Source organism: Pezoporus flaviventris, unplaced genomic scaffold, assembly GCF_033815535.1.
Source record: "Pezoporus flaviventris isolate CSIRO_AGI_PZ_B2104156 unplaced genomic scaffold, CSIRO_AGI_Pfla_v1 ptg000013l, whole genome shotgun sequence".
Classification (NCBI taxonomy): Eukaryota; Metazoa; Chordata; class Aves; order Psittaciformes; family Psittacidae; genus Pezoporus; species Pezoporus flaviventris.
The window spans coordinates 29,033,639-29,056,479 of record NW_026892561.1 but is presented as its reverse complement, the minus strand read 5'-3'; the positions used below and the strand labels follow the sequence as shown (position 1 = coordinate 29,056,479).

Here is a 22,841-nt window from a genome sequence, read left to right as displayed (position 1 = left end):
AAGATACTGATTCCCATTGACTGCACTGAGACTTGTGCGAGCTCAACAGCTGTAACACGCAGCCCACTTTCGCATCTTTGAAATTAGATTTGCAGATTCAGAGCCAAAAGCTAAGTAGCCATGTTTGGAAATACTGGTTGGGCAGGTTTTTATATCTTCTTTCTTTTTCTCTTTTCCTCCCATTTTATTTCTGGTGCAGGATGCAGGGATAAAGACGAGTGCTTTTTAGTTACTTTTGATAGATGACACTGGTTTTCTTTGACTAAAGCTACAGACTGCAGCAATGTTCCAAAGGCAGTTTTGCAGTGAATGGTTAGGGGGTCCTTATATACATATTAAGAGACCCTGTTTATTCTGTATATTTCATGTGAATCATATGCAGACCACAGGAAGAAAAATGAGACTGAGGATAATCATACTAAGTGTGCTGGGAAGCAGGATTTGGCTGCACACCTCTGTTTTGTGATTAATGAAAGCCATCAGAGAGTGTTCAAGCTGCTTAAAGCAGTAAGTTGTAGAATCAAGGAGAAGAGCTGTCGTCCTGATACCACTTTGGTTATCTTACCCCTTTTCTGTGGCAGGGTAAGAAGATAACACCATAGCTGTCGATACTTAACAAAGTGGGTTTGCTCTGCATTATTTGGCTGGAGGTGGAGCAGTCTGCTTCGGAGGGTTATTTAAAGACTGGGACAGAGCTGTAGGCAGATAAATTGATTTGCAAGTGAATGGAGGCTGTGAACATGGTAATGGTGGTAGTTTTATTTTTTTATCAGTTTGCATATTTAATATCCACTGGCATACACAGAAGCATAAACCACTCTAATTGTTCAAATGGTGTCTGGGGAAAAAAGAAGAAAGCAGAGGCTTAAATAGGGTCTCAGTTCATAATGGATTGGTTTGCCTTTCTTTATTAAAAGCAAATATACATTCCTTTCTAATAGAGATGTGAAGCTGTATTACAGATCCTTGGCTAGCTTTGAATTATTTGTTTGATGTCATATTTATTATGTTTTTTTAATCACATGAAAAAGAAACTAGTTAAAAATTAAATAGTGAAAAAGAAGGGCAAAAAAAAAGAGACATTCTTTGAAAGCAAGTAATGAAAAGGCAACATTTTGCCAGAGAATCAGTAGAAACCCTTGTGGGTTTCTTTTAATAAAGGATGGGCAGTAGTCAGTCTGATCCAGTAAACAATATAATTTCTGATTAGTCCCAGATATCTGCGTATGGTTAAGTGTAACAACTAATGATAAAAAATAGATCCTGACCAATGAATAAAAGCTGTTATAAAAAGCATATTTCCATTACTGTAGCCCTGCTTCTGAGCTCTGCATTATGAGGGAATGTGTGTATTCAGAAGGGGATGCCTGCCTGCTACCTGGGCGTTGCAGAAGAGTTTGTGTAGGAGGGAGGGAGGAACTTAGAGGATACAAAAAAAAAAAAAGAAAAGAAGCTGATAGGAAACTTCATCATGTATCACATGTTGAAAGCACTTGCTGTAGTTTTAATGATAAATGATGACATTACGTTCCCCTGAATGACTACTGAATGATCACAATTACAAGGGGAAATCATGTTGACTTCCTGGGGACTCAGCTTCACGTTTCCATCTGCCTCTGAAGACCCTACATGTTTTCCAGCAGACTTTGTTTTCATAACTCTTAATTGCTCATTAATGATGTTCTGTGTATTATCCAGGGATAAAAAGTGACTAGTTGGATACTTAGTACTATAATGTCCTGGGTTCAGCAGGTAGGTTTAAACCACGACATATGTTCAAGTTTTTCTGTGCACCCACTCTACCATGCCACTTTTCACTAAAAAGGTGGTATAAAGGGCCACCATCTGCCTGAATCCATGGGCCACGGTGTCTACTGTAGATACCCTTATGGTGGTAATCAAGCCATGTAAAGGTCTGGGCTGCATACGTCAGGGTAAAATGATTTTTCCACTGCTGTGGGCAAATAAAAGATGAGGCCATTGAAAGAAAAGCAATTGGAGTTCTCTTTTCCCCATTTGCTGAATTTTTCTGTTCTCATATTTTCTGCATAATCCGTTGTAGAGCCGCCTTTGGGTAGTGTGTTACTTTCCACTGATGCTTGGCTAGGTCTTTTGTGCCATATTAAGGGGGAATGTAGTGCTTGGAAATTAGCAATGTGGCTGTAAAATCATAAAATTGATCAAGGGTGCTTTACAAATATTGTGTTTCAAGCGACTTGTATTCCTTTAACCAAGCAGAGAACTTAAATGGCAATTTAAAAAATACGTTTTCTGAATCTCCTCAATCAAATCCTGCATAGAGATGCTATTAGTCCACTCGTTGAACTGTTTCTGGGAATTTAATGAAGGGAATACATTTATGTTGTACTTTTTGTTTTTATTTAATTCTATCTTGTCTGAAGCTTTTAAGTTCAATGCCTGAACTTAAAATTACTCTTTAACTTCTGCCTTCCAAACCCCATCCCCCAGTTTCCAAAAAAAGTACTTGAAAGCAGTAAAGTGTTATGTAGGCACATGGAGTTAGAAATACTCATGAGGAGAAAATGACAGATTATTTAGGAGAAACCTTACTACATAGAGATACTGAATATTTTGACATCTTTAAGCCTGTGTAATATAGGCATTGTGGGATGGAGCTTTTGTTTCTTCAACTGGTTTCACAAAGATGTCTTATTTCTGTGGAGGCTTGTGCCCTGAAATAGTTGAAATGAGAACCCTGCTGCTGGTTAGGACACATTTCTCTCACTGGAGGCATGGTCAGCATGACCAGGACATGACCACAGGGAGTTCTGAGACTAGTTGCTGTAGCTTAAATGAGTGTCTTACTCGCAGATAGTGGTAGAAAATGAAAACAGGACAAGGAGCTGAATAACAGGAGCTACGCATGAAGTCAGATGGAAAGAGTAAATCTTTGTAGACATTTAATGGTGTTATATTCTAAACTTTAGGGAAATTTTATTTGAATTTTTTTTCACAACAGTAAATATAGTCTGTGCTATATCCTATTTCTGTTTCATGTGAGAGAAAAATTCCGCGTCTATGGCAAAACACTTTACTGCTACCATTACTGCAGACTTTATAGATCAGAGATGTGTCAGCATGTTAGCTTTAGCTGTAATGCTTTTTTTTGTGTGAAACCTTATGGACCTTGCAGCCACTTTCTCATACTGACACTCATAAAATGTTCAAGTTCTCATATTTATTATTTAATTTTCTTCTTATATAAAGCAACAGAGCTTTTTGATACATGAATATGAAGCCAAAAATGACAGGCAGGCATGAATGGGACTAATGACTTTTAATAATGCACATATTGGAAACTGCTAAAGGAAGTTTAATTAAGAAAAACAAGTTAAGCATGAAATTCATTTTGGAACAAACGCAAGCAAAGTCACAGATACACAGAATACTACATCACAGGAAGGGGGACTCTCAAGTTGATAGATTCCTATAATGCCAATACTGTGCTTGAAATGTAGTGTGCACTCTACAATTCCGGAAAGCATGGTAACACTACTGAAGAGCACTTCGGAAGCTGAGTTAAGAGATTTGGGTTTGTGATTGATGGATTATATTTATACCTCTGTGGATTTTATGATGCGTTGGAATTTGATCTCAATTAGCCTGGAATTTTGACCAGAATCTGTTCAGGTAAAGCATTTGCTCTTTTTTGTGCCACAAGGAAGTTTGTTGAGCGGGTTGTTTTGTTTTGTTTGTTTTTTTAATTCATCTTATTGAAGAGCTAGTTATTGATCTGACTCTACAACAAGGATTTTGTATTATTTGGAACTGTTATTCTATGGTATGCAGATAGAAAAATGATGCATAGACAAGTCTGAGTTCCTTCAAACATCTTCGCTTTCAGAGTTCTCTCTCAAGGAATTGTAATAACTGTTTTTATAGCTTTTTTAATCTTCCAATTTTTTATCTTAAATGCCTCAGAAATAGGAAAATAGAAAAGTGGTATCTTTCTTATGAATCTGATATGAAAGCTTGCCTTAGGTGATGGACTAGCACTACAGATAGTATTATTGTTGATATTATAATTGTATTAAAGGTAGCAAACAAAATCCAGTTTACTTTTCTCATGTGCTTAACCCCGGTGAACCAAGGGTCAGCCACAAACGTATCAGGTAATAAACTTTATTACTAATTCTGTAGACACAATAAAAAACCACTTAGTTTTAGGGGCCTCTAGGATAGGTTCTAGTACACTCTTTTAGAGTGATCAGATGAGAAGCATGGTTTACAAAGTGTTAATCAAAGCAAGTTAAATCCACTTGGCCTTATGATATACAACATACAGATTTCTATACTGAAGATCTCAGATGAGAAACATCTGGGATATTTTTTATCTGGTATGACTTCTGATTAACGTGAGTTCAGTTGAATTTCTATAGTAGGTCAAAAAATCTTCATGTCCTCAAGCACACTACTGCCATCAACAGAATAGCCATTTGATCATTTAGCTGTATAGTTAGGAGGACTCAAAAGTGAGTATAATGCGCGGTCCGTTTAAGAGTTAACTGTAAGCTGCTAAAAGGAATAAAGGTTCACTTCAGTGCCCATTATATTCCAAGCCAGTGCATCTGTCATTTTTAATTTAAATCTGTATTACTTAGCTGTCTAAAACTTTACACATAAGCGACAGAGTTACCCATTCTTTCTGTTATGGGTAAAATCACCATTTCGTTACCTACTTACTGTGCAAAATGTCAGAAAGCTGTAGTCCACATTAAAAAATTGCAGCCAACTTCTGGTAATATAAACAATTACTTCAGCTAAGAAATAGAATTATTTTAAGAAAATGATTTATTGATGTGAGTAAATGGAAGATAATAAAACTTAAGTGACCCTTTTCTCATAGGTTTGTCTATTTAAAAATAATAGAAAATTATGATCAGAAGTCTATTTTGACAGACTAAGTTGCAGAAATTATTTAAAGGATCTTTTGATCATGAAAATACTAATTAATAATGAGTTAGCATTAGTGAATATTTCCACTAATGGGAAAGAACAAAAATATAGTGAAGCTGAAAAATATATGACATTTTAAATGAGTTTTACAACATCTACTTAGTTTAATTCAGCTTTTCACTAATGTGTGCTACACTGTGTTGAATACTGTAGTAAATATTTTTACTAATTTGGTTGTAAGGTTTTATGTACAAAACATCGTATTCAATAGAGGTGAAAGAATGGTACTGAGGAATCAGTCTCTCTGATCTCGGAGTGATTCATCTACACGTTTTGTAGCACCTGGAAATCCTTATCCCCTGGGTTATGTGCAGCCCTGTGTAGCATAACACTTGTAATCTTACACCAGTGTGGGGTGGGATTGTGACCCACCAGAATAATGCCATATTCACACCTTTGCTGGCGATCTCAGCAAACGTTGTGCATCTCAGTAGGGTTTAATTTGTTTTCAAGCTGCTTTCTGGAGCTTCCAGACTTGGAGTTGCTTTCAGGAGGAGGTGCTGGCATGTAGGAGCTAACCAAACCCCCGCAGAACCATACCCTTCTTAGGTGTATGTATTCAGGACTGCAGCCTCCTCTATTATAATTTCATACACCTGTTATTTTTTTAATGTATGTAGTTAATTTTTTTTTTAACTAAGTACATGTAAATCCCTTCCCTTCACCAAGTATTTATGGAAATACTCTTTAAAAGTCTTTACTACTACATAGGGAAAAAATATGCTGTGTTTGACACAATGCTTCCTTTTGCTAACTTGGGAATGCCAACTTGAAATGTGAATGAAGAGATGGGAAATTCTGTGATGCATCTGAAGGATTTATCTGACTATGTCTACAATTGGTGTGTCACACCAATGTAGTGTTCACCCTGGGTCAGAGTCTTTCCTTTAATGGCTTCTATTCCACTGGCCACATTCCTGTTTGTCATTGTAGCATATTTCAGAACATGGATTTCTCTTCAGAGACATGAAACAACTTTGGGCTCTTAGTTCTAAGTAGAGACTCTTGTAAGTAAAAATGGGTGCAAATGTCATTGGTTCTGCAAATAGCATTTGTGTTTTGAAATGAAGCAGCATTGTGTGCAGTTCAAAACTCTTACAGTTGCTTTCTATGAATATTTGTGCAATTGGGATTTACTAGCAAAACTGAGGTGGAAAGGAATTTTTAAGCATGAATATCAAATTACTGGGTACATCTTCAGCTAAAAAGAAAACAGCCGGTGGTATGGAGATACCATAAGAATGCCTTTACACGTGCTGAAGCTGGCATATGGCTGTAAGCCTTGGGTGCCACCAAAGGTTTTTATTAGTCCATTGGAACTATTGACAGGTGGTGCAGTTCAAGGCATCCCTTAAGATTTGATGCTCTTTGCATGAGTAACAAAGAGAAGTTTAGCTGTTGCAGTTTGCAGCAGATGTAAACTGTTGTGGGATACCCTGTGTCATTGGAAATGCAAAGATACACTGAACTTACCTTGGATTGCTTGCTCCTCAGCATACTAAATGCCTCTCTAAAGTATTTCAAAATCTGAGCTATAAAGTAATTTAAATTCAGAAAGGAAGATAATAAAATAATAGATGATAGAAAAAAAAACCTTTATATTGTGTAGACTGTTCCAATGACCATGAAAGACTTTATCAAATACTTTTTACACTAAAATTCATTTGTGTTAGCACAGGGACCAGTTGTGATCTTCACATCTAGATGACAGTAAAATCTGAAGATTTTTCTCCTCCTCCTGAGATCCACAAGAAGCTTACCCCAAATTGATTGTCAGTACTCCTTATTCTGCTGCTCATCTCCCTCATCATTCCTGTTCTCATTTATTACTTCTCTTTCTACTGATTCCTGTTCAGTCAAGTCCAGATACCAAGGGATAGTCCTATGTAGATAACTTGGTGGAGGACTAAAAAAATTTTGTCCGACATTGACCCTCAACAATTAAGACATCCCCCCAGGCTCATTTCCTTCTTGGCTTTCCGTCTAATGCTCGAAAAAAAAATTTGGTATAAAAGTCTTAAAAGATTTGAGTAATCTCAGCCTCTTTCTTTCTGTGAATTTATGTTTTTAATGTTGTAGCTTCAGGGCATCCAGTGACAGGCTTGAATGCTTGACCTCTCAGTCTCAAAAATAAACAGTTACTTAGCCATTTAGAAAGAAAGGCTTGTGAAGGAAAACAAAAAAAAAAAATCCCAAATTTAAGTTACAAATACAGTGCAAATCTGTTGATTCCAATTCTGCAAGTGCTTTTGAATTTACTGCCCTGTATAGCTTATAAGTTTGTTCACTGACACCAGCTACTACCCAATAGTTAATCAAAAATAGCCAAACACAGTATTGCATTATATTCTTACCTTTTTAGGCTCCTGTCTCTGTCTTACAGTAAAACCTCGTTTATTGGAGGCAAACCAGAACTTTAGGTCACAGCAGAACTGTTCAGCTGCAATGGCAAAACAGCTGACGGACAAGCTTAAAACTATAGCCCAGGCCTAGGGTTTCCGTTGAATTTGCCATTTAGCTATCAAGTGTATAAAAAAGTTGTCTTAGATCTGAAAACAGGTCTTAGACTCTTAAAGTGCTAAATGACTTATTAGTAGCAATTTGGTAATTTTCCATGTTGATCTAACTCATCAGCTTGAAATGAAGGGTGCTGTTTGGCACAGCTATGTTGAATTTGGTTTGTCCTCAGGCCTCCGTAGACCATGTAAATTAGCTGGAGGGTTACTGAGGTTAAGTTCCTGCTATTTACAAGTTTAAATTTGAGAAAGAAGAGAGATTACATTTTTCCACTTGAGACAGGAAAAAAACGAAAAGCTAGGATTTGAAGACCTAGTGGAAAAGGTTTAAATCTGTGGAGGTTTTTGAATGCCACTAGGTAAAAAGCTTCCATCTTTCCATAACCTACTGTACATCAACCCAGAAGAGCAAAGTCATACTTGCTGCTTTCTATTCTGGCACTTGCCTATGTATTTCTCAAGTAATATCCAGCTACCTTCAAAATTTGAAATGCGACAAAGCAGCAGTCTTCCAAGAGGCAACTGTCTTCATGCCATTCTGTGTAAGTTTATTAAACTGAAGGCTAACATGTACATCAAGTCTGGGGAATTATTTTCTGCAGCTAAATTGGTGTGTTTCCAGCAAACACTGAAAATTTGAAACTGGAGAATAGAGGATACAAGTCTGTTTGTTAATGCAGTTTCACAGTGAAGTTGTTAGAATTAGTAGAGAAAGAAAGGGAGAGAGAAAATTATAGAAAAGCTTCATCTATCTCCTTATTGCCTCCTGAGATAGATTGTTCAGAGCTAAAGGAACACTAGACATGAACCAAATCTCCTGCTGTCCTATATAGCTTTTACAATCTCCTTTTTAATAACCCAAACTGCAGGGTAGTCTGACTATTACACAAGCCGTTCTTTTGAATTCTCTCTACAGTGTGTATAGACATGATAAAAAAACAATCCTCATTAAAGCTGCCAATGCTGTTTCAAAAGTCAGTGGTTTAGAATGTTCCCTATACAAAGCAAAACGCATTTCTTGTGCATTACACACTGCTTAATAGGGAGTGTAAGATTACACTGGTATGTTGTGTATATTGTAAGTCGTGGTGGAAATGCGTTTAACATGAATATGGAAGTTATAACGATATGCCCTGAGCAATTTTCAGAAGTGCTGGAACACATCTTTGTGTGACAACCTCTGAGCTGAAGTAGTTGAAAATAAGATCTGGAATTTGAGATTATGCAGTCTGTGATCCTAACTGATTGTTTTTCTAGGATATTGTTCAGTCAGCATGCAAGCGTATGAAAGATAAGATTTCGCCTGTCCTGTGGGAACGTTTATTGTTTCTGTTATAAATTGAGGATGGTAGGGATTTGGTGCATTCATCATGTGTTTTCATTTTTCACTTAAGTCAGTAGTTTATAAGGAATGCAGGATTGGTCTGAAGAAAAAATTCTGATGTTCAGCTCCACCCCTAAACTGTTCGTTATATCCTTTTCCAAATCAGTTTTGAAAAAAGACCACTGAGGTCCAGTTATGTGCAAATGCAGAGTTTGCCCTTCCCTTTAGTGGTAGCACATTTTGGTCCTTCGTTAATGTGAACATTTCACTCTTGTAGGTGTTTTTCATCAGCTATCAGAAACTTGTGAAATTAGAAAACCATATAAAGTATGGTAATTCAGGTTATCATGAAAAAGCACAGTAATTAGTGTTATCCGTACAAATATATTCCAGTTGCCTCAATGTTTTAATAAGAAGTCGTATTTTAAAATGAACAACAAAAAGTTTATATGTATTATAATCTGCTTTTAATGAAATAAAATGCATTTGAGTCTTTAGTATGCCTGTCTAACTTAATTTCATTATCTTCTGATTTAAAAAATAATTACTTTCATTTTGAAAATCAACTTGTGCAAACAAGGTGAAAATTGATTCTGAACTGATTAAGTTAAATAAAACATTAACATAAACACTTATGTAATGTAGCCTGGGAGCAAATTACTTAATTTTTAAAAAGGTGAATTTTAAAAATGTATTTTCTGTGAGTTCTGTTTCTTCTGAAAAATCTCTATAAATTCAGCAGGTGACATTATAGATAAACCAGTAGTGAGTGTTTCACCCGCCATTTCATGGACTCATAAACTACTGCAATTTTACTTACATGACTCTAGCAACTATTAATGTATGTAATGTATGTAAATAACTTGTGAAGCATCTAGTTATCACTCTGCTCATATTAGCTCTTTCATACTAATGATTTATTTTCATTTTCTCCAGGATATAGACCTGCGGCTAACTGGATTTGATTTATAAGAGGGGATTCTGCAGTAAATGGCTGCTTTCTTCATATCGCTGCTATGGAAAACAGAATTGTCAATAGGATGTAGTCTGATAAATAGTGCTGAGTGAAGATGCAGCTTCAGTAAGTGTGAAATCAATGGAAGATACTTACTGCATGAAAAGCCTTTTGAGATTTTTCTGACAGGCTCCTATTTAGGAAACTTGATCTGTTTCCTTCGGTTGCCCTGTTTTTACACCAGTGGATACAAATCAAATTGCTTCACTGTAGTTACACAACTAATGAGGGACCATGGCCTTTCCAAGATCCATGTGGCTGAACTGTGTATGGAGAGCAATGATAGTCCGCCTGTTACACATGGGATTGAATGCCACTTTTGCTTCTTGTATACTTGGATTTTTGCTTCACACTGCAGCTGTGTCCTCCCAAAAATTGGATGATACCAACCCAGTGGTGACCACCAACTTTGGCAAGATAAGAGGGATTAAGAAGGAACTTAATAATGAAATTTTGGGGCCAGTTATTCAGTTTCTTGGGGTTCCGTATGCTGCCCCTCCAACAGGGGAGCGCCGCTTTCAACCTCCTGAGCCTCCGTCTCCCTGGGCAAATATCAGAAATACCACTCAGTATGCTCCAGTGTGCCCCCAGAACATTATAGAAGGCAGGTTGCCTGAAGTCATGCTTCCCGTGTGGTTTACTAATAATTTGGATGTAGTTTCCACCTATGTACAAGATCAGAATGAAGACTGCCTCTATTTAAATATCTATGTCCCAACCGAGGATGGTGAGTTAACAGCAGGCGAAACAGGGAGATCTTTTTATTTTCCTGTTCTACGTTCTAACAATATTAATTCATGTGTACTAGTAGCATGCATGGCTTTCTTTGTTTGCATGCCAGCATATTACATGTATGCATGTTGCTTTTCTGTGTGTGTATCTGTCCCTGGTTTTTGGTTTGGTTTTGGTTTTCTTTCTGTCTACACTCATTGTTTTTCTCCCACAGCACGTGTATTTTTAGGTCAAAGTTGATGCCTAATTCTCATTGCCACCCACTGACTTCTGGGAAGATGCATCAACATCTTATCCATTGCATGTGCAGGCACAACCAGTTGAGAGTCTTCCGCACCTAATAAAACAGGTCATATTTAAGTTAGATAGTGGTGTTGCATGCTCCTACTGTCTGTGATGGAGCTCCATGTTATTTTCTAGTCTTCTATTCATTTTTCAGTCAAAAGAATATCCAAGGAATGTGCCAGAAAACCCGGCAAGAAAATTTGTAGAAAAGGAGGTATGTATAAAGTGAACACAAAAAATACGGGGGAAAGATCAAGACCTTGCAAAGGAAGAATGAATAATACAGCTGAAAGAGGCTGATTTGCTTATGCTGTGAAGTGAACTGTTAGGGACTGTCTTGTCCTAATGAAGCCAGAAAGGTATTTAAGGAGAGGACCATGTAAAGCAGATGAGAAGATAACATTCGTAAAGCCTGAACTCAGTTGCACCTGATCATCTCTCTCACTATCTCATGCTGACCTTATTGGCAGCTTCTCTGTCTTGGCCTCATGGTTTGGAGGAGTGTTTGTCACTCATACATAAATACAGTATGTCGTATATGCGTGCATAGGAGGTAGCTCGTAATGACTGGGGCCTAATACTATTGCCATTGAAGTTGCTGGCATGGCTCCACTGTGGTATATTCCAGTGGTATAGCACGGTGGCTGTGATATATTATAGCAAAGCAGAACTGAAAGTCTGCATCAACTTACTCCATGATACACCGTTTTTTCTTGGAACATTGTTAACTTTCCTGAAATGTAGATGTGAAATACTACTTTTTTTTTTCCATTTACACGTTTCTGAAAGTGAGCGTTGATTTTCTGCATTAAGTGATTACCACTCTCTTTGTAAAGCCGAAAATCTCTTAATAGGGGTGTAGGGAAATGTTAAAATATTGTGAAATGGCACTTTGGAAAAGAGGCTGCTTTTGGAAGCTTTGAAACTTGGCTTCTACCCTTTTCGTGTTAGGTAACATGGGAGAATTTGCAGATTCTCTGTGAAGATTTGCAAATTCCCGAAGCAGTTGAGACACAATATCGAAAGTATATTTTGGTACTGATTTAAAATAGGCACTTGATACTAGTTTAAAGCACTGATTTTGTACTATATTACGTGTTTGTTCTATAGCAGATTATTTCTTTTCATGATTTTTTAAAATAATATGTTATTTAATAGCTAGCCTACATTTGAATCTAGAATACTTCTGAGGGTAAACAAAGCGTAGTGTGGACATACATGGTTGCCTATTAGCTGTAATACGTATTTTCTCTACCAGTAGCTATATGTCCCTGTTATTCCAGAACAGATACATTTTAGCAAAGTGTCATAGCAGGAAATTGTTTAGAGTTAGGCCCCATTCTACTCTGTAAACTCTGTGTTAGTTTTTTAAGGCAGTATCTTGTCATCTAAATGAAGGTGGCCTTATTTTCCAAGGTTTGTGCTCTTACATCTCTTACTGACTGGTAATTGCAGCTAGCTGTTAATTATTGCCAATTGTAGTTGCTCAGTGTATGCTTTTTTAGATGTATAAATCCACTTTCAGTGACTTAAGACAATTTGTTTTTAAAGTGCTGGGCTTTGAGGTGACTTTTACTGTTTTCTATTAGGGAAATTTTGTTCTGTGCTGTAAAAAATACAGTTGTTTATGCTGGATTCCCAAAATTGGAAACAAAGATAATCCGGGTACTGTGAGCAACGTCACTTCTTCACACATCATTCAAGTTAGAATAACTGCTGTCATTTATGTGCATTCAATTAATGTGCAGTGCTGCAGCAGTTATTATGCAGTTCATCAGGCGTGTGTAATTAGCTGAGCAACTTTCACTTCCTATCACCCAGACGCTGATTCACAAAGTCATAAATAAAGATGCAGATCTCCATCACTGTCCTAAGAAAACATCTTTTACTAGGAGAGAATATTGAAAAAACAAATTCGGAAAACCAGCAAAAATAAAGGGAGGGAGAGCCCAGGAAATGAGGAAGTCGTGTTTATTGTCCTGTGTGCCTGAAGGAGAATCAAGAGAGTATTTGAAATTCAGTAGGTACCTTTCCAGTTAAATTCACTGCACACACAGCACAATAAAAACCCCACCTTTCCCTGCTGACAAGTGCAGAGAACTCCTGAATACCTTCAGCCTGGGCAGTTGGCATAGTTGTAATAATCTCTGTTCTCCAAGTAACTCATGCTCTACTCACCTGTTTATAACCTAAGATTAGCCTTGGCTTGGATTTCCCCCATGCCCTGTAGTAAAAGGAATCATGTTGTAGAACAAAGTTGCAATAGCATCAAAGCATCTTAGCAGCAGCAGCTTAGAAATAGCATTGAGTTTGTGTGAAAAAGAAGAAAGGCCCAATATTGTTTTCTCTCGTGGGATTTTTAGTTTACAGTCATTTCATTGCATTTAGGGATGAAAATTACTGGAAAGAGAAAATATGAAAATAAGAGGCAGACCTTTACACCATCTTTTTAATTAATCAAAGATATGTAAGTTCAAAGTGATTGAACCAACAACTGTGTGCTATTTTATATATTGTTTGATTCTTTCTCATTGCATGAAAGAGATGGGATTAGATAAATAAATCAGTATCTGTACTTAGTTGTCAACTGAGGGACATGAGAAGAGTAAAAATTTTGAAGAATGGAGTATTCTGATGATGACAGATAGATGCAGAAATGAAAAGAATTCTATCCATGAGTTATGCTAGAGATTGTAGTGAGCATTATAGCCATTACGACCTGTTGGTAGGTTTTGGATATGCGCACTGCAGAGACTACAAAAGGACCAGCTGGAGCCAGGTCAAAAGGAATGTGACAATACAGTATGCTTTTTGATAAATACATGTGTCTGTATTTCAGTATACTTCAATTTACTGATAAAGATCATCTGTTCTCATGTCTTGCTTCAGGTACGTCAAGGTCAGATGTTACTAATTCCATTATGGATACGTATATAAGCAGAAACCTCTGTATTTGCTAGGGCTGATTTTAGAAAACCTGTGCAAAGACACCTAATTAATTTTGTGTTGCTTTTTTAGAAGTTAGAACCCATAAGTCTAAATTTTAATAGAACCTAGGTGATATTGCAGAAAACACCATTTTACTGTTTGATACTCATTACATTGTTGATTATGTGTTATTTCCTGTCAAACTTTTGCATCATTTCTGGGGCATACTTAAATAGTTTTGCACTCTGTTTGGTATTTCAGAACTCCCTTTTACTTTATAGTCAAAGCAAAAATATTTTACTGGTGATCCAGAATGATAGGGTAACTTACCTCTTAAGAGGACTGTATGTCTTGCTCTAGCTGCATGCCTGTGCTTTCTTAATACTATATATTAATTTATTTGCATTGCAGTAGTTTGCAGCATGAATTTCTTACTTTAATGATGCCTATATAAAGATAATTTGAAAATGATTACTAATATGACCACTTAAAGAAACCCCAGGTATTGTGTGTTCTGCACTTGGGATGAGAGTATGCTCTTTCTCATGAACTTGTACTAAAGCCTTCATATTGGCTGAAGATACCTGAATGTGAAAACATGGAGGTGCAGCTTTTGTAGAGAATATGATACATACTCAGTGTCATGCAACTAGGCACATACAATATTTTATACTTTTGTAGGAGAATTGGGGGTAGAATAAAGAAAGAAATTACTTAATCCTTACTTTTATGTTTAGGAATTAACAGTGGCTAAGCGACTTCCCAATATCAGTGACTTCTTCACATGTGGATTCTGTTTCCTATTCTGGTCGGTGCAGTGAATAAATTTTAAATGCAAAGAATCATGATCTGAACTACCTCATCTGAGAATGTAGGATTAGACAGCTCTATTAATATTTATGCCCCCTAATAGGCTACTTGATTTTCAAAGCAAAGCTCCCAACACCGTACTTTCTGGCTTAGGGCTGTGGTTACTATGAACACATAGGAACATATACACACCCATACATATACATTCATACATATACATTCTTGGAAGTGAAACACAAATCGCAGCGCTGTAATCTTACCCTGCTTTGATCATTCATTGTTTTCAATAGAAAATATGTTACATCAATTGTGATTTGTAAATGGCACTGATAACTTTAAGGCTTTTAAGCTCAGCAATCTGAAATATTTTTTACAAATCTAAGCAGAAATTTAGACTGTTACCCTGTGTTTCTGTTGGGTGTTCCAGTACTTCATTTAACTTTCCCTGGACCGTTCGCTTACCAGGTTTTGGAAAAGAGGAATTAATGCAACATGAGCAGTTCCTATGGACTTCATGAAATGAACTTCTTTCTGTATTACCTGTTTCAGCTCTGAAATCAACCAGAAAAGGACAAGCTGAGACCTGTTAAAATGTGTATTTCCACTGGCAAAATATATTATTTGATTATTAGATTCTTTTTTCTCTATGTAATGTAGAAAATTATATTGAAGTAATTGACTTCTAGATATTATATTGTAAAAAATGATTGAAATATTCTTTCCCTGTGGCCATATAAATGAAAAGTATGAAATCGAAGGTGTGAGCCTCCATCACCATAGAGTGAGCTATGTCAAAATCCATTGCATTGCCAGTAGGTTAAGAATGTGCACTTACGGAGCATTTACCAGGGCTCATGGTGACTTCAGAGTGAGTGTAAAAGCCCAAAGAGTTACCTTAGTGCGTATTTTGGTGTGTATATCTGCCATTACATAGGGTGTGTGTCTTCAGTAGGCCACTCTGAAAAATTCATAATGAATTATTTTTCTGTAGGATATTTGTATCAGCGGTTGGCTGCGCATGTTTAGAAATTTTGTCTCCATTCACCCGTGCTGGCTCCTGGCTGAAGAGCCCTCATCCTTGTCCTGGTCTTGTGAGGTCAAAATTCATCCCAGAAGTATCAGCAGGAACAAATCATAGAATCGTAGAATCATAGAATCGTTAGGGTCGGAAAGGCCCTTAAGATCATCTAGTTCCAACCCCGCTGCCATGGGCAGGGACACCTCACGCTAAACCATATCATCCAAGGCCTTGTCCAACCTGGTCTTGAGCACCGCCAGGGATGGAGCATTCACAACCTCCCTAAGCAACCCATTCCTGTGCCTCACCACCCTAACAGGAAAGAATTTCCTCCTTATATCCAATCTAAACTTCCCCTGTATAAGTTTTAACCTGTTACCCCTTGTCCTATCACTACAGCCCCTAATGAAGAATCCATCCCCAGCATCCCTATAGGCCCCCTTCAGATACTGGAAGGCTGCTATGAGGTCTCCATGCAGCCTTCTCTTCTCCAGGCTGAACAGCCCCAACTTCCTCAGCCTATCTTCATACAGGAGGTGCTCCAGTCCCCTGATCATCCTTGTGGCCCTTCTCTGAACTTGTTCCAACAGTTCCATGTCCTTTTTATGTTGAGGACACCAAAACTGCACACAATACTCCAAGTGAGGTCTCACGAGAGCAGAGTAGAGGGGCAGGATCACCTCCTTTGACCTGCTGGTCACGCTCCTTTTGATGCAGCCCAGGATACGGGCATTAGCCCACCTCACAAGCATGTCAAGGTCCCTCTGGATGGCATTCCTTCCCTCCAGCATATCAACCGAACCACACAGCTTGGTGTCATTGGCAAACTTGCTGAGGGCACACTCAATCGCACTGTCCATGTCAGCGACAAAGATGTTGAACAAGGCCGGTCCCAACACCGATCCCTGAGGGACACCACTCATTACTGGTCTCCAGCTGAACATTGAGCCGTTGACGACAACTCTTTGTGTGCGGCCATCCAGCCAGTTCTTTATCCATCGAGTGGTCCATCCATCAAATTGATGTCTCTTCAATTTAGAGACAAGGATGTCATGTGGTCTCCAATTTAGAGACAAGGATGTCGTGTGGTCATAGCACTGAACTCCAGTGCTATGCACTGAGAGACCAGGATTGTTCTATTTTTCTATTCCTTTTTGAAGCACTGTATTCCTGTTTTTCATTCCTTAGGTACCACTGCAGCATTTCCTATTATGCTCGTAATACATGGAAGAAGATAATGAAGCAAACATTGTCTTGTACAGCCCTTTTCATCCTTTCACAATCTAAAGCTGTTAGTGTCAGTTAGCAGCTTTTTTCAAAGATGTGCAGTAGGTTTATGTCATATTTGAAATAAAATGCTTAAACACTGATGCACTTTCTACAGTCCTCTTTCTGGGTGAAGCAATGCTTGACAATAGAAGACTTTGCAGACTGCATTTTAAGACTCCAGTCATCTTAAATGCCATCAACACTGGTCAAAGTCCTCTGTAAATGTCTGGTTGGTTGGGCTGTGGGCTCTTGCTGACCACACAGTCTTTGTGCTGTCATTGCTTTGCTTATATACCTTGACAGTGCTTATAGCTCTGACGGGTCTTAAATTCTGATCTAATTCCGTTCCTTGTCCGTTATTTTACTGCTTGCTTTTCATTTTCTACATCCTCCCACATGCAGGCTCTAAAATAGTACTGTTACCCTGATAATAGTAAGTCAGATAAAACTGGTTTGTGATTCTTCCCCTGGTCTTTCTCAGGTTGGACCAGTTGTATTCTGTAAACAACAGTGAGATGGTCTTTTCAATCTGATAGTCTCTAATTTATCATTAAAGTCATCATGGACAAATATTTTTAAAAATAGCTACATAATATAGTTGTGCATTTTCAGGAGGAACACTTGAGCAACTGATACTACTTTTGGGTAACTATTCTTTCCTTCTTGCTTTTTTTGTCATTTTTCCCCTGTATTGTAATATGATTCATTTGCTCTTCTCTGTGTTCATGCTTTTAATTTCTTTGTTTCCTTATAGTACGCAGGGATACAAATATTTTTAGTATTCTTTAAATAATTTTTAAGCTTGCACCATGATGCTTACATATGTCAAACCGTTCTTAAGGATCATCGCAAGTATAATGCTGGTAATCTCCTTATAACTTCAGTATTGCTCCAGTATAATTTTGGTTTCTTTTTTTTCAGATTCTTTTCACTTATAATTCTTTAGTTCTCTTCATTATTATTTCCTTTATGTTGTCAAATTTACATGTCTCCTCTACTTTGATTTGTGTAGTAGTATTAATTATACTCTGCATTCAGAAACCAATTGCTTTAATGAGCTTAACATAAATGAGATTTGTTTTTGGGATATCAAACCATTTCCTTCTGGTTTAATATTAATATCTAGTATTTTACTTTCTCATACTTGTGATAATGAAGATTTATCCTAAAAAGAAGCAGTACTGAGCAATACAAAGCTAAGGGAAATGGGACAAAGCTGACCTTAAGCCATGTTTGCACCTAAATTCTAAAACATTGCTGGGACCAGAGTGGTCTCTGGCCAGAATCAGAACCACATCAGGGCTGTTGTGAGTCCAGAAGTTGTAAGATGTGGAAGTGGCATAGTGCAGGTGCTGCAGCTGATTTTCCCTTCCAGAGTTTTGCAAAAGTGTTTTGAAGTATTTCAGCAGCAACAGTAAATCACACTGCTAATTCCTCTGCTGTGGGAATTCTTTTAATATCCCTTTATGCTATCACAGAAGCAATCAGAACCTGCACTGGCAGAGTTTTCTGTGTGCTTTTTATTGAGGATGGCTTTTGCCTTTCCTGTTCATACTAATAGTACAGTAAACACATAATAAGTTTAGTCTTAAGAATGTGTTTGAAGAGCAGGAAAATCACCTGGCTGAGTAATTTCTGGTTCTTCAGCTGATAAAGCTCTGGAAGAAGTTTCTTTATTGAAATATCATTGCTTTGTAAATGGTTGTCCACGCAGGGAGCCAGAGGGAGAATAAATCTTCTGTGAGGTCTTCGTGTTAGCAGAAGTATAGCCGGTAGACCAAAAAGACACATTTTATGGTAGTCCAAGATCTGTCCCTTTTGTTGAAAAGGACTCAGAGTACAGTTTGTATGTGTTGTGGGAACTTGTTCACATCTTTCTTCACTCAGTGGTAATCTGCAGTTCAGTGTCTTATGAGTTGCTGAGCTACTGCAGGATTATTAGGTTTGAACTACAATTAGTGTTGGTGTTTTTGGATCAGGCCCCGTAGGCGTGAAGTATGGAGGTGTTTTGGTATGATTTAATATTTATTTAAATATATTTTTTAATCCACATTTTATAAATATTATAATGTGTGGAAAATCGCATCGTATATATAGGGAGATATAATGTCGTAAGGCGAAAACTACAGGAGACAACAATTTATTATTTGTATTTGTTTCTGGAAAGCTTCCATTTGTTAAATTTACTGGTTTTGTAAAGGCCTTCTTTAATTATTAGCTGAAAATCAGGTATTTATGTAATTACCATAATTACATCTACACATCTAGTGTACTTGCAATTATTTCATTAAAAATTGTAATTATTATGCAATTATAGGGGATAATGACGTCCTTGTAACATGTTGCAGAAGCCGTAATTAAATGGTGGCATAAATGAATTGGAAGTGATTTTGAAGTTTTGAATATTGTTTTATCAGAAATATCAGAAGTGATTCATCCACATTATAAACTGGCAGTAAAATCCCTCCAAAGTTATTTTGAGAAAAGACTTCACATAGCTCTTGGGAAAGGATTTGCCTCTCTTGCCTTTCTGTCTTTATTTTCAGTTCTCTATATTCTTACGTCTAAAAACTGTCTGCAGATTTTTAATGGAAAGGTGCATTGTGTACGAAGAAGATTGCACAGCTTGCTGAAGCTTTCAAGAAGACTCAGCCCAGAGCAAATAGGCTCTATGTGCAAGTGCAGAGTGTACTTAGGCCTCCTTCTTCTATACACAGGGAAAAACCTATCCAACAGTTGGTTCAAGCTGATGAAAAGGCTCCACTAAATACAGTGAGGTTTTCATTGCATGCTGAGTTTTGATGATCTGCTTATATATATGAATGTCCAAGTCATGCAGCTCCAGGTGTTGGGGAAAGAGAAAAATTCCTCTTGGAGCACAGATGCATGGGATGCTCCAAGCACAGGATGTGGGGATACAGAGGAACCCTATGGAGTGTCTCCCTTTCTCTCCTTCCAGGTGGGTGGGGAGTGATGAGCAGGAGTAGCATATGACAGAATCTACCAAAACCTCGGGATCACAGATTTCTTTTTGTCTTTAGTGTCAGCCTTCTGCAATATACAGATGATCTCTCTTCCTTCAATTAATTTTAAAAGTCATTGAAAGGGGCAGTAAGGCATATATAATTTTTAGGTTTATTTTATCAGTCTGTTCTTTTACATTTCATATAGTGTGTTCTTAAGTGAAGGGTGCATAACAGCGCAGCTATGGCATGACTGGCAACTATGCAGCCACCTTTACCATGGCATCCACTTCGGTTTTGCTTCTAAAGACGGCAACCGGCTGTCGGGCTGCGGCTCTGGGCAGACTGGAGCTATCTGCAAACCAACTGGAGGGGCCTCCCATCTCTCTTGCACCCGGCTGCTTACCTCCCACCTGCCAGCTGGGGCTCCTCCTCCAGTCTTTGCTCACAATTTTGTTAGGGGAATGACTCATGCACATTTTTCCCAGTTACTTCAGATGCATTCAGGCAGGTTGGCAAACCTTTTCAATTCACTTAATACATGTCAGCTCATTTTTGCTCAAGTGTGATTAAGAAAGGTTTGCAGGGTCTACTCTAATGCAGAATTTTAATGTCCCACAAAAGAATATATACAAAGCTCCAAGAGGCAGGAGATCCTAGAGGTAGCAATAATGTCTTACCATGCCGCAAGCTGAAGAAAGACCATCCATCTGTGGCCTGGAGAGGAGCTCCCTGTTTGTACCATCTTGTGTCTAGGTTCTTTGCTGAGGTAGGCAACACAAGAACCGATTTTGTCATGTGGTTATGGTGCTTTTCTAAGGACTTGCTGCACTTTAACGAGAAGCTGAGCACCACCGTTGTTGTCAAGCTTCCTTCCAGTGCCCTGGCAGGGAGTTTTTTCATGTCTGCCAACCCTACTCTGCTTTTCAGTCTTTAATATTAACATTGTGAGCAGCAAACAGAACATACCATTCACCAGCTGGATCTAGCTGAACCAGTGAGAGTTTATGGTCTCTGAGAATCCTCATTCCCAAAGCAATAGTTTTAACAAGGTGCACCTGGAGGTAAGGGAATGTGAAACGTGTTTATCTGTGTATAGGTGGATATTTATACAGTCCTAAACAGATTTGAAGGGTCAAAGCAAAGCAATTACAATTTATCTTACTTGATTGCAAAATTGATATTGATTCAGATGTTTTCATATTTATTTTAAAGTGACAAAAGGAATTTGTACTTTTTTTAATGTCTGAATTTAGCTGCTGAAGGCCAGCTCTAAGCCACTCGTGAGCCAAAGGGCAGATTTTTCAGATCTACTTACTCCAAGACTGCTTTTGTTAATGACAGTGTCCCATGATCTATATATATAGCACTTTGGATCCATGAAATATTGCTCTATATGTCTGCCATAGAGGCAGGATTTTTTTGGAAAATTTCACAAGAAATCATCAGGTTGTAAACCCAGATTTCAAAATCTTAGTCTGTTCCCTGTTTCTCTTTAATGCTAAGCTCAGATGAAGTAGGTCTCCATAGGAATCAATTAACAGCTGTGCTATGTGGAACATCAAAGGGAAGTAAGGGTTTTTTTCTACACTTTTCAGTCACTGAGCTGTTTGTTAATGATAAATGGATTACTTTTGCTGGAAACAATAACTTTTGAAACAAAAAGTAATTGCTGTACTTAAATGCTGAAGCACCTGCAGTTCCTTTTATATGAAGTCTCTGTAAATGAAGTCTCACCTAAAGAAAGAAACAAAAGATGCATCAATTATCTTTTCTTTAAAGTGCAATGAAACCCTTGATTAACTGGCGATTCTTGCAGTGTTGCCGTTCAAGTATTGGAGGTATTACCTGGCCAAAAGCACATTATGATACCAGATCATGGGATGGGTGCTGGAGTTATAGAGACAAGGGTGACTGCTGAGGAGGTCACAGGTAAAAATCCTCACAATCCTGAATCTGGGCCTGTTAGCAGAAATCCCTCATTTCCCCTTCTGTGTGCATTATATTCTGTCATTCACATGTGACAGAGACCATTGCCCCTTGAACTGTGAAACAGTCATGTGTTTTTGACAGGCTGATTTTCTTTCTTTTCTTGACGTCTTTGAAAGATGGCTGCTGGAATGCAGTTAGGCACGAGAGGGACATTTGCTTGCAGAGGTGAACTGGGAGACAGAAGATGAGCTGAAAGAAGCAAGGAAGGGGATTTGACAGCAAAGAAGGCTCCTGACACACGTTGAAGCAGGTGTAGACTGCCAGGCTGTGTGCAAACCAAGCACAGAAGTAGGATTAAAGGGCTACTTCCCTTTAGACCAAGTAAGACCAAGAAGAAGGCAGTTCACAGTTCCACACTGCAGTTCTTAGTGGCAGAAACTGTTTTTCTCTCCAGAGTTTGCTAATATATATCAGTTGCTGTTTTTCTGCCCAGAGTTTCAACATAACTCAAACTGCAAGCTAGTTTGGCTGAGTATCAGTGCAACAAGGAAGCCGCAGTCAAATGAGAGGAAGAAACAAATTACAAGAATTGCTCTGTATCCCTTCCATGCTTGATATTTGCATTGTGCAAGTGGCCTGGCTGTTACCCCTCTCTGTCCAGCGCCTGAGCGTGTGTTAGAGGACATGCCACAAAATAGTTTTGAGCTAAGGCAGAGCAAAAGCTAGCCCTTAATGCTGCTCCATTAAAAATAGATATATTCAGCAGTAAATCAGATTTTTGCCTGTTGTTTGAATTATGAATGTTATTCTAAATGCTGTCACTTCCTTAAAGAAATAGAGTGGTTTCTTTTGATCTTTAAGTGACTTTGGATTGAAGTTCTGTGTGAGTGATTATCTGGCTCCATGAATGCTGTTGTTATATTAGCGATTTTGTGTTAACCACTTCACTGCTGAAATCTCTTAAGTGCAGCATGACATTGTACCAGCGCTCAGGAACTAGAAAGGTTAAGAAGCCATTGAAACATATTCAGGAAATGTCATAATTTTCAGGCTGATGAAGTGTTAGTCTGGA

The 22,841-nt window shown here is 38.0% G+C and overlaps 1 protein-coding gene across 9 annotated transcripts in view; it reads left to right on the top strand.

The window, feature by feature from the left end:
- Nucleotides 1-22,841, top strand: part of NLGN1 (neuroligin 1) — a 477,276-nt gene that overhangs the window by 135,073 nt on the left and 319,362 nt on the right. For 5 of the 9 annotated variants that reach the window (XM_061452521.1, XM_061452520.1, XM_061452522.1 and 2 more), the window contains exons 2-3: nucleotides 9,754-10,559; nucleotides 11,004-11,063. In XM_061452521.1, coding sequence (XP_061308505.1) covers nucleotides 10,067-10,559; nucleotides 11,004-11,063 — 553 coding nt within the window. In that variant the 5' untranslated portion in view covers nucleotides 9,754-10,066. The remainder of the gene's footprint in view (nucleotides 1-9,753; nucleotides 10,560-11,003; nucleotides 11,064-22,841) is intronic. The other 4 variants (XM_061452527.1, XM_061452525.1, XM_061452526.1 and 1 more) reach the window with 1 other exon arrangement.